The sequence below is a fragment of the Bombus fervidus genome, chromosome 14 (assembly GCF_041682495.2).
Source record: "Bombus fervidus isolate BK054 chromosome 14, iyBomFerv1, whole genome shotgun sequence".
Taxonomy (NCBI): Eukaryota; Metazoa; Arthropoda; class Insecta; order Hymenoptera; family Apidae; genus Bombus; species Bombus fervidus.
Window position 1 is genome coordinate 3,999,521 of NC_091530.1, and position 13,756 is coordinate 4,013,276.

The 13,756-nt window shown below is 32.8% G+C and overlaps 5 protein-coding genes across 7 annotated transcripts in view; 2 read left to right on the top strand and 3 right to left on the bottom strand.

Moving 5' to 3' along the window:
* Positions 1-146: 146 nt before the first annotated feature.
* Positions 147-2,556, bottom strand: LOC139994231 (UPF0193 protein EVG1). Its single transcript, XM_072016685.1, has 5 exons — positions 1,689-2,556; positions 1,279-1,412; positions 1,116-1,212; positions 792-935; positions 147-725 (listed from the first exon to the last, which is right to left on the bottom strand). Exons 1-5 carry the CDS (start codon positions 1,783-1,785, stop codon positions 505-507), a joined length of 693 nt encoding a protein of 230 aa, XP_071872786.1. The 5' UTR covers positions 1,786-2,556; the 3' UTR covers positions 147-504.
* Positions 2,557-2,770: 214 nt separating this feature from the next.
* On the top strand, positions 2,771-6,215 carry LOC139994234 (uncharacterized). 2 transcript variants are annotated; one of them, XM_072016687.1, is made up of 6 exons: positions 2,771-3,031; positions 3,677-3,799; positions 3,890-4,064; positions 4,191-4,276; positions 4,345-4,480; positions 4,970-6,215. In XM_072016687.1, the coding sequence occupies exons 2-6, from the start codon at positions 3,719-3,721 to the stop codon at positions 5,158-5,160; spliced, it is 669 nt and encodes a 222-aa protein (XP_071872788.1). In that variant the 5' UTR covers positions 2,771-3,031; positions 3,677-3,718; the 3' UTR covers positions 5,161-6,215. The 2 variants fall into 2 exon arrangements, with proteins under 2 accessions (XP_071872788.1, XP_071872789.1); XM_072016688.1 differs by lacking the exon at positions 2,771-3,031 and adding an exon at positions 3,146-3,357.
* Positions 5,993-9,140, bottom strand: LOC139994228 (WD repeat domain phosphoinositide-interacting protein 3). 2 transcript variants are annotated; one of them, XM_072016681.1, is made up of 8 exons: positions 8,936-9,075; positions 8,209-8,223; positions 8,050-8,144; positions 7,712-7,969; positions 7,436-7,637; positions 7,134-7,357; positions 6,920-7,044; positions 5,993-6,827 (listed from the first exon to the last, which is right to left on the bottom strand). In XM_072016681.1, the coding sequence occupies exons 2-7, from the start codon at positions 8,220-8,222 to the stop codon at positions 6,938-6,940; spliced, it is 900 nt and encodes a 299-aa protein (XP_071872782.1). In that variant the 5' UTR covers position 8,223; positions 8,936-9,075; the 3' UTR covers positions 5,993-6,827; positions 6,920-6,937. The 2 variants fall into 2 exon arrangements, with proteins under 2 accessions (XP_071872782.1, XP_071872781.1); XM_072016680.1 differs by having other exon boundaries at positions 8,050-8,223; positions 8,936-9,140.
* A 62-nt stretch (positions 9,141-9,202) lies between these two features.
* Positions 9,203-10,510, top strand: Mrm2 (Mitochondrial rRNA methyltransferase 2). Its single transcript, XM_072016684.1, has one exon. It carries the CDS (start codon positions 9,403-9,405, stop codon positions 10,156-10,158), a length of 756 nt encoding a protein of 251 aa, XP_071872785.1. The 5' UTR covers positions 9,203-9,402; the 3' UTR covers positions 10,159-10,510.
* The window catches only part of LOC139994227 (uncharacterized), an 88,893-nt gene continuing 85,285 nt past the window's right edge, over positions 10,149-13,756 (bottom strand). Inside the window, exon 6 of the mRNA XM_072016678.1 lies at positions 10,149-13,221. Coding sequence (XP_071872779.1) covers positions 12,757-13,221 — 465 coding nt within the window. The 3' untranslated portion in view covers positions 10,149-12,756. The remainder of the gene's footprint in view (positions 13,222-13,756) is intronic.

Sequence of the window (13,756 nt, forward strand, 5' to 3'; positions counted from 1 at the left end):
TGTGTACGATTCGAGCGCGGCAAATTCGTAACTCTGAAGTTTTGCGTTCCAAAGAGTTATTTGATATTATATAATATTAAAAATCTATTATATATAAATGTTATATGTTATATGCATAAATTGCATTTATTATGCCATTATTATTACATCGTCGTATATAAATATTCTGTGTATCGAATATGTACGTCTATACGTATAAATTGAAATTATAAATTATCGAAACATGAAACACTTGTGTAAGAACATCGTAAAACTCCATTTATTTAAGTGAAATTTTAGTCAGTGTCTAATTATATGAACAAAAAATGTGTATTCTATTTATGCGAATTGCCTGTCCTCCAACAGTTTTATATAAGTAGAATAATATATTGTATATACTGACGTTTTATTATTTTACTATACCTATCACTTGGTTTATCTAAAATACTGTATAATATATGTTCTGTAAACTTTATAAAAAATATAAATTGGTTAAGTATAAAAGGCCGTGAATTATAAAAATTATTAATTGTCATCCAGCTGTCCTAAAGGAAGTGGTTTTGGCAATGGTCTTTCAAGTTCTCTGATCTCTTTTCGAATTTCCTTCGATCTCTGTTTGTCTACAGATTCGATCAATCGTAATTTATGCGCTATTTCTTGTTGTATCGTAAGACGATATTTTTTCCCCATTCCAAGACATTCCATGTCGTTTAAAAACTCCATTCTTTCTTGAATTCCACGAACCACTAAAAAAATAAGAAAAAGTATATTAGAACAAGAACATAATATAGATATCTATTTTAGTTATATACAATCATCGATGGGATCGCTGGTATCAGGAAAGTGTGGTTCTCGTCTCGCTTTATGAAGAATCCTTGGGCCACGAGGAGTTTCTGGCATGTCCTTTCCATACGCCATCATGCATGCTAAATGACGCTTTTGCTTTTCTGTATTACCTGAATGTTAATAATGAGAAAATAAATACACGTAAATTTAGATAAAAATCTATTACAAAACTTGGTCTCAAATCAGGAAACTATTAATTTCTAATCTTATTTGATACAAATAATTATTTTATTATTACAATAAATATTTGTACAGTCTAATCATTATGTAAAAGACCGATATAAACTTACGTAAAGGAGACGTTCTTCTATATTGTTCCCTCTCATACGCGCCGCTTTTAATAATCGTATCTTGCGATCGTTTTTTCCAGGCGGTAGGCATTAAAACCTACATAGATAGATTTTATTAATTTCATTCTCTTGTTGCCCGCTAATCTTAACTTATCAATTTTACCTGATATCCTAAATTATGCTTATTCGATCCTGTTTCCGATCTTTCCACAGCAGTTGGCAAGGATTCACCTTTGTTAATCGCTTCTTCGATAGACTTTCTTTTCATCATACTCACTTTGGATTCTTCCATCAGAACTAAGATCACAGATTTATCAAAATGTTAATTTCGACAAGAAAAGTAACGTAGATCAGTATTAAGTACTTTATAAGAGGAGAATTAAACCTATTAGTGTGTTCTTGCGAAGACATTAATGATTCCGTTAAACAATAAGAAAATATTTAATATTCCTGTTTGTTGTAACACTATCGTATTTCTAATTCGACATAAATACAAGAAACATTAAATACAAAAATTATTTTAAGTAAGGAATTTAAAATCCGTTTGATTAAATTTTCGGTGAATTTGCTTACGTTTGATCAAATTCTTCGTTTCCTCGCTATATTTTGCTCTCGGTGGGTGATGAAACGCACCCACCCCCATCTCCACTCTCTGATATTTCCGATCCATTTTTTAACCTCCTGGAAAGATCGTATATCGAGGCTATCAGCACGTTAATATAGCTTAAAAGCTGCGAACAAACTGTCACAATTCGTGCTACGTTCAAAAGACAACCACGATACGAGTATGGAGGGCCGCGTCCGTGTCGCGTTTCTATGACTACTTTGAAAATGATTCAATCTCGATCGAACCAACTTTCGAACTGTGATTCAAACTTACACGATACACGTTGACGATAAAACAATCATATGGCATTCGTTTCAACGTAGTAATGGAATATAGACAATTTCAACGAAATTGCAGCGTTTATGCATATTTTAAAACAATCATATTGCCTTTCGATAATAGGAATTGTAGCTTATGCAACGCAAAGAGATCTATCGAAGTTAAAATACTATACGCGACAAAACAAAAGTTAAGGCACAATACGTAATCTTTCAGTTTTATATTTGTTAAGATACGATTGTTTCAAAATATCGATTTAATAATGTATTTTAAGGAAAACTGACTAAATAATAAACAAATTCCTTATAAAATATAAACGAAATAAAATAGAAATTATATAGTATAATATAATATATATAAATGTATAGAATAAAATACAGATGTCCAACTAATCGTATTTGGATAAAAAATAAACATCCTCCACATCTAACATCAACTTATCTATTTTGTATGAAGCGCAATATATATATATATAAATATCTATTTGCACATAGCACCCGCACAATCGGTAAATCAATAATAAACCATACCACAACCCCTAATAAACCATACCCCATTTAGAACACTTTCAATTTTAGTCGCGGATCAATAAAACTCAAAACAAGGTTTCGAATAACTCAGATCTATCGGGTCGAGAATTAATCATTTTGCGGAACTAGCAATCAATGATCAATTGAGAACGGATGCATCTTGAAGGATGCGGCAGTGGATCGGTGTGTGGTGCGCATGTCGTTTAATCTACCGCTAGGGGTTACGTTTCAACCCCTTGGACGAGGTAAACTCGCGCTTTGTGCGTCGAACGCACGCAAACGGGCATCCCTTTGAATTATCGTTCGCTCTCGATAGCCTCTTAAAGAGGCTACCAAAACTGGAGCAACATATTTTCATGGCAAGTTCTCCATTCTTCATGTGATTCCATTTCATTTGACAATCGCATCTTTCGCTTTCGTCCAAGCGAGAGACAGTGAAAGTTATTGATTCTCATTGTGAACTACGTTTCAGTGATATTCCGTGCTCCTTTTTCCGCGAGGTGAGTAACGACATATCGCGTCACTCGCTTTCCATTCGAAAGCGACGAATCTTCAACCTGGAGCGCGACTGCATTCTCGATTGAGCCTCGCACTTCCTCTTTCTGTTTCTTCTTTATTTTTGTTATCGTTGTATGTACACCACGAATACCGCGGTGCATAATAGTTACCTTGTTTGTAACCTCCGAGGGTTGCGCCGTTTTATTTAGAATATTAATTCAAAAGACTGCTGCGATCATTGCAGCGAACTTTTATATTTTGTACGATAGTCGATATATTTGATGCTTCGCTTGATAATTGGAGACTTTGGCGAATGCTTCATCATACGGTACACAAATCGGTATACAAATTTTGAACGATGTTTCTATTGTTGTTTTCCTTCATTGCATCTGATAAAGATTGAAAGATTTTCAGCGATAGAAGGCAGCCCCAATGTTTAAATTGTATTTATTGGAAGAGAAAGAAAGGTATAGATTTCACGATCAAAAGTGCACAAATTTATTACTATTGAATTGATGGCACGTTCCAAATAATGATTTGATTGTAATTGATTGTGTGCTGATTTCTTTGAATGTACTCAAATTTGTGGAAAGTGGAATCGCTTCAATTGTTGGATGTAAATTTTTATTATTTCTATATATTTTCAGGAATAATAATTGCACAGCGTTCTGTTAAAAAGAATAGGCAAAATGAAGGTGGGACTGTTAAAGAATTTCGTGCATTATTTTAACCTGGAAGAAGGTACAGTGTTAATAGCAGTATTTCAATTGGTAAATATGATCTATCGTTTAATTATTATCACTGTGTAAGTAACACATAAGAAATTAAATTATATTAAATTATTTCATTTTTTAACACAGCTTATATCAGGATTCAATATGACATTTTTCGTGCTGGCACTAGTACACACGATGGGAATTCAAGAAATGGTGGTAAGGGACACGGAGGATGCTCTCGAGAGAGAGGCCTTGGAAGATATATCGTCTAATCATCTAAATACTAAGAAAATGGATATGGCTCACCATAATGCAACTGGTGCTTACAATATAATCTTACAAATATTTTATATTCTACTATTTTCGCCTAATTATTCATTTAACTGTTTATCTCTAGTATTCGCTCATTATACATCAATTTTAAAAATCTTTCACACGTGTTTAGAAACGGTGTACTCGATATACTGCGGTTTGGTGATCACAGTGATACATTTTATTTCCACTATCCTGCTGTTGTACGGTGTGCTGGCGGTAATTACAGTTTACGTAGTCATTCTCGAGAATAATTTCATGGTAAGACAAGTTGTTTCTTTCGGTAGAACAATCGCCACTTCATGGCGCCCTGGTTGGTAGTCATGATGACGATAATATCGGCGTTGACAATTTCTGTGTTCGTGGTAGAACAAGGCTGCCCGTTTATTGCTACGCTCGGAGGCAACGCTGATATTTGTGAACGTAAGTTGATAAACGAACGAAGCAAGCAAATTATTATAACAAATACTAAATTGTTATATCGTATGAAACCTTTAAAATAACTTCTACGTAATTGTATGTATGTAATCTTTCTACCAATTACTTAATCTCGATATTCTGTGTTCGTATGAACTGTCAACTTTAGGTTATAAAATTATTCGAATGCTGCTTTTATACTTTCTTTATTCTGGAATAATTCGTTTAAATATCTAACAAAATGATAATGAAATGATCAATAAGTGCAAGATTGGATATATAAGAATTATATATAAGCGATACGGCGAAATTTTATTTTATTATTTCCTATAGACTTTAAGACATGTGTTTACCTGTTAATTTCAAACTTTTGAATAACGAAATTTCATATGTGCCAATTTAGTATATTCATGATATATCTATCGTTGACCAAAAATGTCTACCATTTCGGAAATTTCTGATTTATATCGTTATCGAAAGTTGTTTCTTTTCCAGGCATAATCGTTCTGCTCGTCGCAATCAGTAATTCTTACGTGTGGCTCGTTGTGTACAGCGCTTACAAGAGTCTCGAGACTAAGAAAGGACTGACCCACGTTCTTCATGGCGTGAAGAAAAAGTCTGTAGTTCCAGTGGTGAAAAAATCGAAAGTCGTTAAGGCGGACGCGAATAAACCTTTCGAGGTTTAAAGATTATTAAAGAAAGATATAGAGATAGCGACAGAAAGTCGGATTTATTCGTTACAATGAATGAGAAAGGTCGCGTTCGATGGCAAGAGCTCTCGTTATCGGGAAGTACCTTTCAAATGACAGTGTTTTTTAAACAAATTTTAAGATCACCCTCGGTCTGCCAACAAGGCCTACGGATTCAATCTTGTCATGTAAAATTTTGTAATCTAGTCAAATGTCAACGTGTTCCGTCTTTGACGATAATTGAATAAAAGGAAGGAAAGACGAATGAGAAAGGTGCGGTAAATTTATGTTAGAAAAACACTGTGCATCTTATTTCTATACAGAACACGATGGAGATGTTCCATTTTACAAAAGCTCAAAATAAATCTGCAGTACAAAAAGCCTGCTTCGTATTATTATACGTGTTATTGTTCATATATTATGATTACTTGTTAAGAGCTTCGCGTTGTTTTTTAATGATATCTTGAAATTTCGAACAACGCACAGAGATGAATAATTACAATATTCTTAATGTAAATCTAAACTGCATATCGAAATGCGACGACGCATATATCGTAATATAATATATATATATTATATATATATTTTTTTTCATTTTAAACTCGATACCATGACAAATTGTAAAATTTATTCAATTTAACAACGACTCTAGGTTGGAAAGCTTTGGTTTATCAACGTGTATTCTCTTTCTGTAAGACTGAATTTTAATTACTAATGTTGCGTAAGACTTTTCATCAAATTTCGCATAATATATACATATATGTATATATACATATATATATATTACAAAACAAAACAAAAAAAAAAAAAAAAGAAATAAAATACATGCTTGCAACTGATCAATATTATTTATATTTTATTATGAACAAATACATCGTTTCGTCTCATGATCATTTTTATTTTATATTCGATCCCAACTTCTTTGTGACACTACAAACTTCACATTTTGTGGTAATATTTCAATAATAATAACTGAATGTAGTTATTTCTTGTGTATATGTATATTAAATGTATGAAACAATAAAAATAAAAATAAAGATTATAAAACTCGATTACGTTATACACGTCTCATTTTTTGTATTTGGTTAATTATCGAATACGATCGATTAGTAGCCACATTTCATAGTTTTACATTAATTTGCCAACATTTGTGACACAAAATACGGAAATTACGGAATATATTTGAACATCATATATTTTCTGCTACGTTAAATGAGACATTTGTAATTTTATAAAATAAATATAAAAAAATACGTATGATTTGCTGAGCATAATGAACCACCAAAAATTGTTCAATTACTTTCAGAATGATATTACTTATATATTTGCATCAGCGTTAGTTAAAAGATTGTTTAATTTATGTATAAGAAAATTACTTTTTACACTGACACATTAAGCAAAATTCGTAAACATTGAGTTCTTCTCTTTGCGTATAACATCTAAGAACGTATAGTTCCATAAGTAAACATCTCAGAAATAGGCCTTCTAGCGCTCCTTAAAGTTCTTTTTATATCATATAGTTAGCACAGTTCTGCACAGTGGACATAACACCAACAAATAATAGTACTTTTCATTTGGTCCTCTACCATATAATACGACTTCAAATAACAACACAGTACTCACTTTCCATATAAACTATTCCATGTGATCTCATCCAATGAATACTGAAAATCCAATGAAAACATAATGTTAAAGATATATATATTTTTATTTAATCACTTCATAATCAGTATATACTAATCAGTGTATAGTTTACCTCTTCCTTATTTTCCAATCACATTTTATCATCTGTTAATTCGAGGAACTGTGCATAAAAATCTTTCGTACATTCACCTTTATTGTTAAACACAAATTTATAATAACTACCATCTGCGCATATTACTGTAATAACGAAAAAACCATTGTTATGTAAGAAATCATTACCACGCTATATATTTACATTTCCGAATATATTGCTTTATAATACTGACCTATAATACTATTGTTATCAGTTCCAAATGCACACATACATTGTGGACCACCTGGAACTTGAAATTTACAAAAGCTCCAGCTGGAACTAAAGTATTTTGGCAGGAAAGTAGCAGATGCTAAACTAGATTGACGATTTAATTTTTGATCTTCTACAGCAAAAACGTGTACAGTTCCATGGTCACTTGCTACACATAACCAAGTTGAATCATGGTTGAAATTAATGCTGTAATAATATAAATTTGAATGATTAATATTACTTTAGTAATATATAACTGTTTATAAAATATTTTGTTTTAATTACCAGTAGATATTTGCATGATTAGCTCCCCTTCTTAATTCGTTAATCATATTTCCAGTCTGTGTTTCGAATACTCTTATTAAGGTTCCCTTTTCTGAAGCTGTAGCTAATCTAGTACCTTGTAAGTTTAAAGCTATACATGATAAAGGTGTTTCATGCGCTTCAATATTTAATGGCTGCTTCTCTGTATTAGCCAAATCTATCACTGTAATAGTGAAAACAAGTTATTTTATAAATTTGAAGAACGTAGAAGACCAAAATTTCTTGCTTAAGATTTACCTTGAACGTGTCCATTTTTTCTACCAGGGAAAGCAAGCAAGGAATTACTACTATTTGGACATAAGACACATAGACCTCTGGGATTTGGATTAGTCTCAAACACGTGAAGTTGCTGAGGATTTTGCGTAAATGTATATACTTTTATAACTCCTTCTAAAATTACTACTATCCTATCTCTTCTTAATTTAACACCTCTTACAGGAGCATTGAACTCTAAAGTAATTGCTGGTGATTTTTTAAGGTCATCCCATATCATAACTGCAAGTTTTATATAAAATAAATCACAAATAATCCACTTTATTTATTTTAAGATAGAGAAAATATATGAAATATGTTACCTTTATTTGTTGGATACATAGGTTTTGCTCCACTACCAACTAAGGCTAAATAATTACATCTGAATAGCATTTCCACATAACCAAGGCCTCCATCACTGAACTGACGTACTTTTTCTTTTAAAGGATCACAATTATATACTCTGAAGCCATTTTCCATACCACAAGCGAAACATCCTACAAATGGAAAGATTATACAGACAATTAAGATATTGTTATCTATTCTCTTACATTACACAGTTACATTACACAGTCTTTTCCCTTTAAAATCACAATATGGTATTCGATATATATGTACATATATATTCCTTATTTGACACAGAATACTAAGAAGATAAACCACCACAGTTGAATGATTATCATGGAACTCTTTATGGAATAATATCACATTGTACGATTATACGATATATATAAAAGAGTGAGAAACGTATAAGAGAGATAGAAATGAAATATAAAAATAGATTTTCTAATAATTCAAATAAAACCAATGAGTTTTAAAACAATTCATTATAAATAATTAAAAGGAAATTCTAATAATATAATTGAAAAAGAAATTTAAATAATTAAAACATAATAGGTCATACGAACGATTTATAAATAACTTCATAAAATATACTCAATGCAAAGTTATTATTAAAAATTTGGAATAATTGTACACGAATGAGGTTAAAAAGAAGAAAGTGATAATAAATTCTTTGATTTTAGCCATTTTAAGCAAACAGAGTACGACAGAAACATATTTTTTCAGGTTAAATTGATATTAATCGTATAGAAAAGTGAAATTATGATAAATTTATTCGACAGGTGTTAGATGCAAAGGTTAGGAGTAAAAAAATAAATTTGACAGTACATGACTGGACTGTCAAATGTAGCACACTCGGTCACGTACCTTGATCCTGATTGAAACCAGCGTAAAGCAAACCGTTCCCGTGAGGATTCCCTGTGGTTAGGTTCATTGTAAATCACTTTTTTAATCGCAACATTCGTTCAAACGATCATTACCCGTGGAATTCTATCACATCTTCGCCGGCAAGCACATGAGATACTTTTTGTAACTACGAAGTTCCGTCACCATCATAGAATCTCTACGCATGCGTATTCATTTGTATTAATCAGCTGATACGTGCTCGAGCCGAATCGTAGTTTACAATTTGTAACTTATACAAGAGATTATATTCGACCACATTAAGTGTTACAATATTATTTAGACGATGTTTAATTTGTATGACTAATTTTGTGCAATGAATGATCGAATAGTCACTGAATTATAAAAAATAAGAGGACGATTCATTTGTGTGTATATATTACGCATATGAAGCTTTTTTCACCATTGCCAGCATTTAGTTAGGTTATATCATGAAGCGTTTTTCTCGAAATCTTTTGATATTAAGGGACTTGCATAGTAGTACTACATTATTTCGAGAGGTACCAAATGATTTAAAAGGGAAGAAGCATAGCTCGCAATTATGGCTTGTAAGACAGTTAAAAGATCCTTACGTGGAGCTGGCTCGAAAAGAAAACTATAGATGTAGAAGTGCATACAAACTGTTAGAAATCAATGATAAATTTAAAATATTGCAGCCAGGGCATATCGTAATTGATTGTGGGGCTGCTCCTGGCAGTTGGACACAAGTTGCTATTAAAGCAACAAATGCAAATGCTAAGGAAGATGGTGATGTTGGAACTGTTTTTGGAATAGACAAGCAACCTATATACCCGATCGAAGGTGCAACATTATTGAACGGCATGGACTTTACTGATCCAGCATCTCGAAATCTACTTCTAAAACATTTAAATGGTAAAAAACCTAATGTAATTTTATCAGATATGGCACCAAATGCGTCTGGCATAAGAGACTTAGATCATGAGAAGATAATACAACTCGCATATATTGCTTTGAAATTTGCTTTACAAACTAGTGAAAGAAATGGAACATTTGTCTGTAAAATATGGGACGGTGGAAAGTCTGAACAATTTGAGAAAGATTTGGTAAAATTTTATAAATATGTAAAATCCATAAGACCGGTGGCAACGAGAGACGAGTCTACAGAGAAGTTTTTCATAGCCAGGGGATTTAAAGGAATAAAAAGTACATCCAGTAATACAACGTAACATGCAGTTTCTTTAACAATTAAGTTATGTACAATAAAAAATGCTTAATGAATAAAATGATTTGTAACATAATCGCTTATCATGCCTGGAAGGTTGTAAATAATAACAAAGCATGATATTTTGGTACAGGACCAACATCGAGTGATTTTTATAAGTTCTTCCATTCTGCGATCTAACGGCTCCTACACGACACGACACGACAATGTGTAATATACATCGATATATTTAGCTATAAATAATACAATAATATTTTTATACAGTTACAATTAATACACATTTAAAACGCCGATGACGCTTCTTAATTATGCATTGTATATACAATTTCTCTTAATAAAATTAATATGTACACGAACCAACATTCAAATAGATGAGAAAGAGAGATTACACACCACATCGAAGCATACGTAGAGCAGTAAAAAAGATTTACTGGCCGCGATGTCAGATTCGTAACTTTCGTTTCGTACCTACGTGATAATCACACGTAATTAGATATAATTTCATTTCGTCGAAAATTCGAATGATATTTGATGGATTCTGATACTGATAATAAGAATTTTTCTTTCCGTAATTGCATGCATTCTACTACCGCGTATTTTCGTACAAAAATGTTATCGTACGTGTAAAAAGTGGAAAAGAATTATCACAACACGGTCGTAAAGCTAAACGACGAGGTGATTCCGATTCACACTGTTCCGAGCATTATCTTCGGAGCGCTGCGCTTGCATAGAACAATGATCAAATCGCATACCGAAAACATTCATACTACATAGATACGTATTTTCGCTATACAATGTAGGTGTAAGCTTCGACTCAATTACACTGGAGAGACATAGAGTGTTGCGATTTTTGCAGATCCAAGTGTTCATTGTTCTTCATAGAATTTAATACGATGATTCCCTTCAGTTATGGTCAATCACACCTCGATGAAAATTAAATAATTATCAGTACATTCGATCTTGGTTAATACGCGCAGTTGCAATTTGGAATTTAAAAATTAAATTACAAGAAAATAACAAATATTTAAGTTTCTTAAGCGAAACGAATTTTCTACTTATTTATTAATATTCTTATAGGAAAATGTCACATTACTAGTAGATACGTTTTCATAATGAAACTGTCACTAATTCGTACATAAAGTCATTTTCATTAATTTTTTTCACTATCCTTTTTTGTAATATCCTAAAAGAAATAATCGCCTATATATATCTGAACTAAACAAATTGTAAAGAGATTTGTATCAAAATAAGATGGAGAATTTTTTTTTTTACATCACAATATCTCTTCTTAACGTTCTATATCAAAATTCCAAAGCATGTGTTCTACAATTCTCTTCTCTCTCTCTCTCTCTCTCTTTCTCTCTGCCTTTTTTAAATCCAAGTATAAAAAGAAAAAAAGAAACAAATTTCAAGAAAGAAAGTACGATCGCAACAGTTTATGTTTCTCCGTACAAGAGCAGACACGATGACGTACATGATGAAGCTGTATGGACAATACTTGGTCGCTGCCGAGCAGATTAACGCGCACCTCTTTCGAGAGATTTATTCGTGACAGAGGGATTCATGATTTCTTTGTTCTATAAATGTTCTATAAATAAAGCAAATACCGCTAAAATCAGTCTGATTCGATATACCGGGGTCACAAGCATGTTCTCCGTGAGTTGGTGAATTCAGATTCCGGGTATTTTCGAAGATGATCTTTTCATGAATCGATAGAGAATGTCGTAATTTGTAATTATACGAGTATACAAATGCGCGTTCTTACTATGTCATATTATTATTACAAGCACGCGTCCATATATGAATTTTAGTATTATGAAACCGTGGTAAAGTTTTCATTGATTCTTTGCGAAGATCCATACATCCTATTTAACCCTTCTATGTCATTCTTTATAAAACATTCCTTTTTTTTTAATATTTTGATACTAATACTATATATATTACATCAACGAACGCACAACATAATTTAATAGAAACATATCAGCGCAGATGTGTTGTTGACGATGAAACTGTGAAATTATAGTCAAAAATTAAAAAAAAATACTTTAAAAATAAATTATTATAATAAATTAGATGGGGTAAAACGTCGAATACGTCTCAGGCCACAAAGATCTCAACTGAAAGAGTTGAGAACTCAAAAAGGAAAACTTGTATATGCAATTGATGGATCACGGATCATTGTCTAGTTCGATTGTCAGAGAACCATCTTCTTCGATGATAAGAGAAATAATCGCAAATAATCCATCCAGCTTTTTTCGTATAAGGAATAAATAAGAAACGACAAGAAACAGGTGAAAGATAAAATACCGAAGAATAATTTTACGTGCAATATTCGGTGACAAAAAATTAGCGTCCTAAGTTAAATCCAGCAATTTGCTTTCGTACAATCGAATTATGAATTACGATAACATTACATATATAGAGTTACTACGTGTAGTTTATACGCAATGTCGTACGCACGTGCCAGGACTTAGGTTCACGAACTCACGAAGAAGATGCTTGTGACCCCGGTAGTAGGGTCAGGTATCATCGATCGTAGTTCCTCCACGAGAGGAAATTGAGTTACAGGAAGAGAAACAGATCTAATAAACGGAGAACAATACTACAATTGAACAGTCCTCCGAGTACTGTTGGCCACTTCTAGTTCTATCTCAGGTGCTATCGAATTCGGTGACATCGTTGTCGTCGATGAAAGAAGGATTAACATCGGTGACACTTCGGTCGAGTTTAAGAGTTGCGACTCTTCGCCCCACAATTCTTGATCGTCGGTAGCGTTCGTTGCTCTTACGTTGGATATATTCAACGGCGTGGGGAGATCGATCGGTATTTTATAGTCGATCACGCCGGAGAAATTCGTGTCGTTCGTATCGTCTACGAACTCCGCTACGGGAACTATCGTGTCGAGCGTAGACGTGGTACTCTGATCGTCTTCCTCGTTCTCCGAAGGCTCGTCAGAAATAGTGGTGTTCCCAGGGGTGACACTGGCTTCGTTCTCCTCTTCCTCTTCCTCTTCTTCTCCCTCCTCCTCCTCCTCCTCCTCCTCGTTTCCTTCGCTGGTGTTCAGCGTCTGATACAACATAAAAACAGATCGGTAAAATTTTAATTCGACCAAGTATTGGATAAAAAAAAGTTACTTTGACTGTTACGGTTCGTTATTATTATTATTATTATTCGAAGCTTGGAATAATAGTGGCTTGGATCAGCTTTTTAATTCGATAAAGCAAGGATAACTCTAGCAAGGATGTTCAAAGAACAGAGGATATTCAAAGTATGTAAGTTTCGACTATAATTATAGCTTCGTTTGAACGTTTTGAATAATCTACGAGTGCGATATAATCGACACAGAATTTTTAACACGTTCGCTACCAGCCTCAAGTAAAATATGTTCTATCGTACTTGTTATTATACGTTGATGATCATATTACGAACGAGAAAGTAAGATTTTTTCAATGAAAATAAATCTAAACGCGGTCTCGTCTAGCTCGTACTTTACTAAAATTCTAGCGAAACACGGTAGAACAGAACACAGTGTCCAAGGCTTTGAACGACATTGTTTGTGCTCATTTCGATCGAAAGAACTCGATTCATTTATAGATATAACT

What these genes read in the sequence shown, in the direction of transcription:
- LOC139994228 (XM_072016680.1), bottom strand. Translation starts at nt 9,002, where the DNA reads ATGAACCTAACCACAGGGAATCCTCACGGGAACGGTTTGCTTTACGCT. An exon ending in TATGTATCCAACAAATAAAG is followed by an intron (nt 7,970 to 8,049) that starts GTAACATATTTC and finishes TAAAACTTGCAG; the next exon opens with TTATGATATGGGATGACCTT. An exon ending in TGATAACAATAGTATTATAG is followed by an intron (nt 7,045 to 7,133) that starts GTCAGTATTATA and finishes TCGTTATTACAG; the next exon opens with TAATATGCGCAGATGGTAGT.
- LOC139994231 (XM_072016685.1), bottom strand. Translation starts at nt 1,785, where the DNA reads ATGGATCGGAAATATCAGAGAGTGGAGATGGGGGTGGGTGCGTTTCAT. An exon ending in TAGAAGAACGTCTCCTTTAC is followed by an intron (nt 936 to 1,115) that starts GTAAGTTTATAT and finishes ATTAACATTCAG; the next exon opens with GTAATACAGAAAAGCAAAAG. An exon ending in CAGCGATCCCATCGATGATT is followed by an intron (nt 726 to 791) that starts GTATATAACTAA and finishes TTATTTTTTTAG; the next exon opens with TGGTTCGTGGAATTCAAGAA.
- LOC139994234 (XM_072016687.1), top strand. Translation starts at nt 3,719, where the DNA reads ATGAAGGTGGGACTGTTAAAGAATTTCGTGCATTATTTTAACCTGGAA. An exon ending in TAATAGCAGTATTTCAATTG is followed by an intron (nt 3,800 to 3,889) that starts GTAAATATGATC and finishes TTTTTAACACAG; the next exon opens with CTTATATCAGGATTCAATAT. An exon ending in CAACGCTGATATTTGTGAAC is followed by an intron (nt 4,481 to 4,969) that starts GTAAGTTGATAA and finishes TTTCTTTTCCAG; the next exon opens with GCATAATCGTTCTGCTCGTC.
- Mrm2 (XM_072016684.1), top strand. Translation starts at nt 9,403, where the DNA reads ATGAAGCGTTTTTCTCGAAATCTTTTGATATTAAGGGACTTGCATAGT.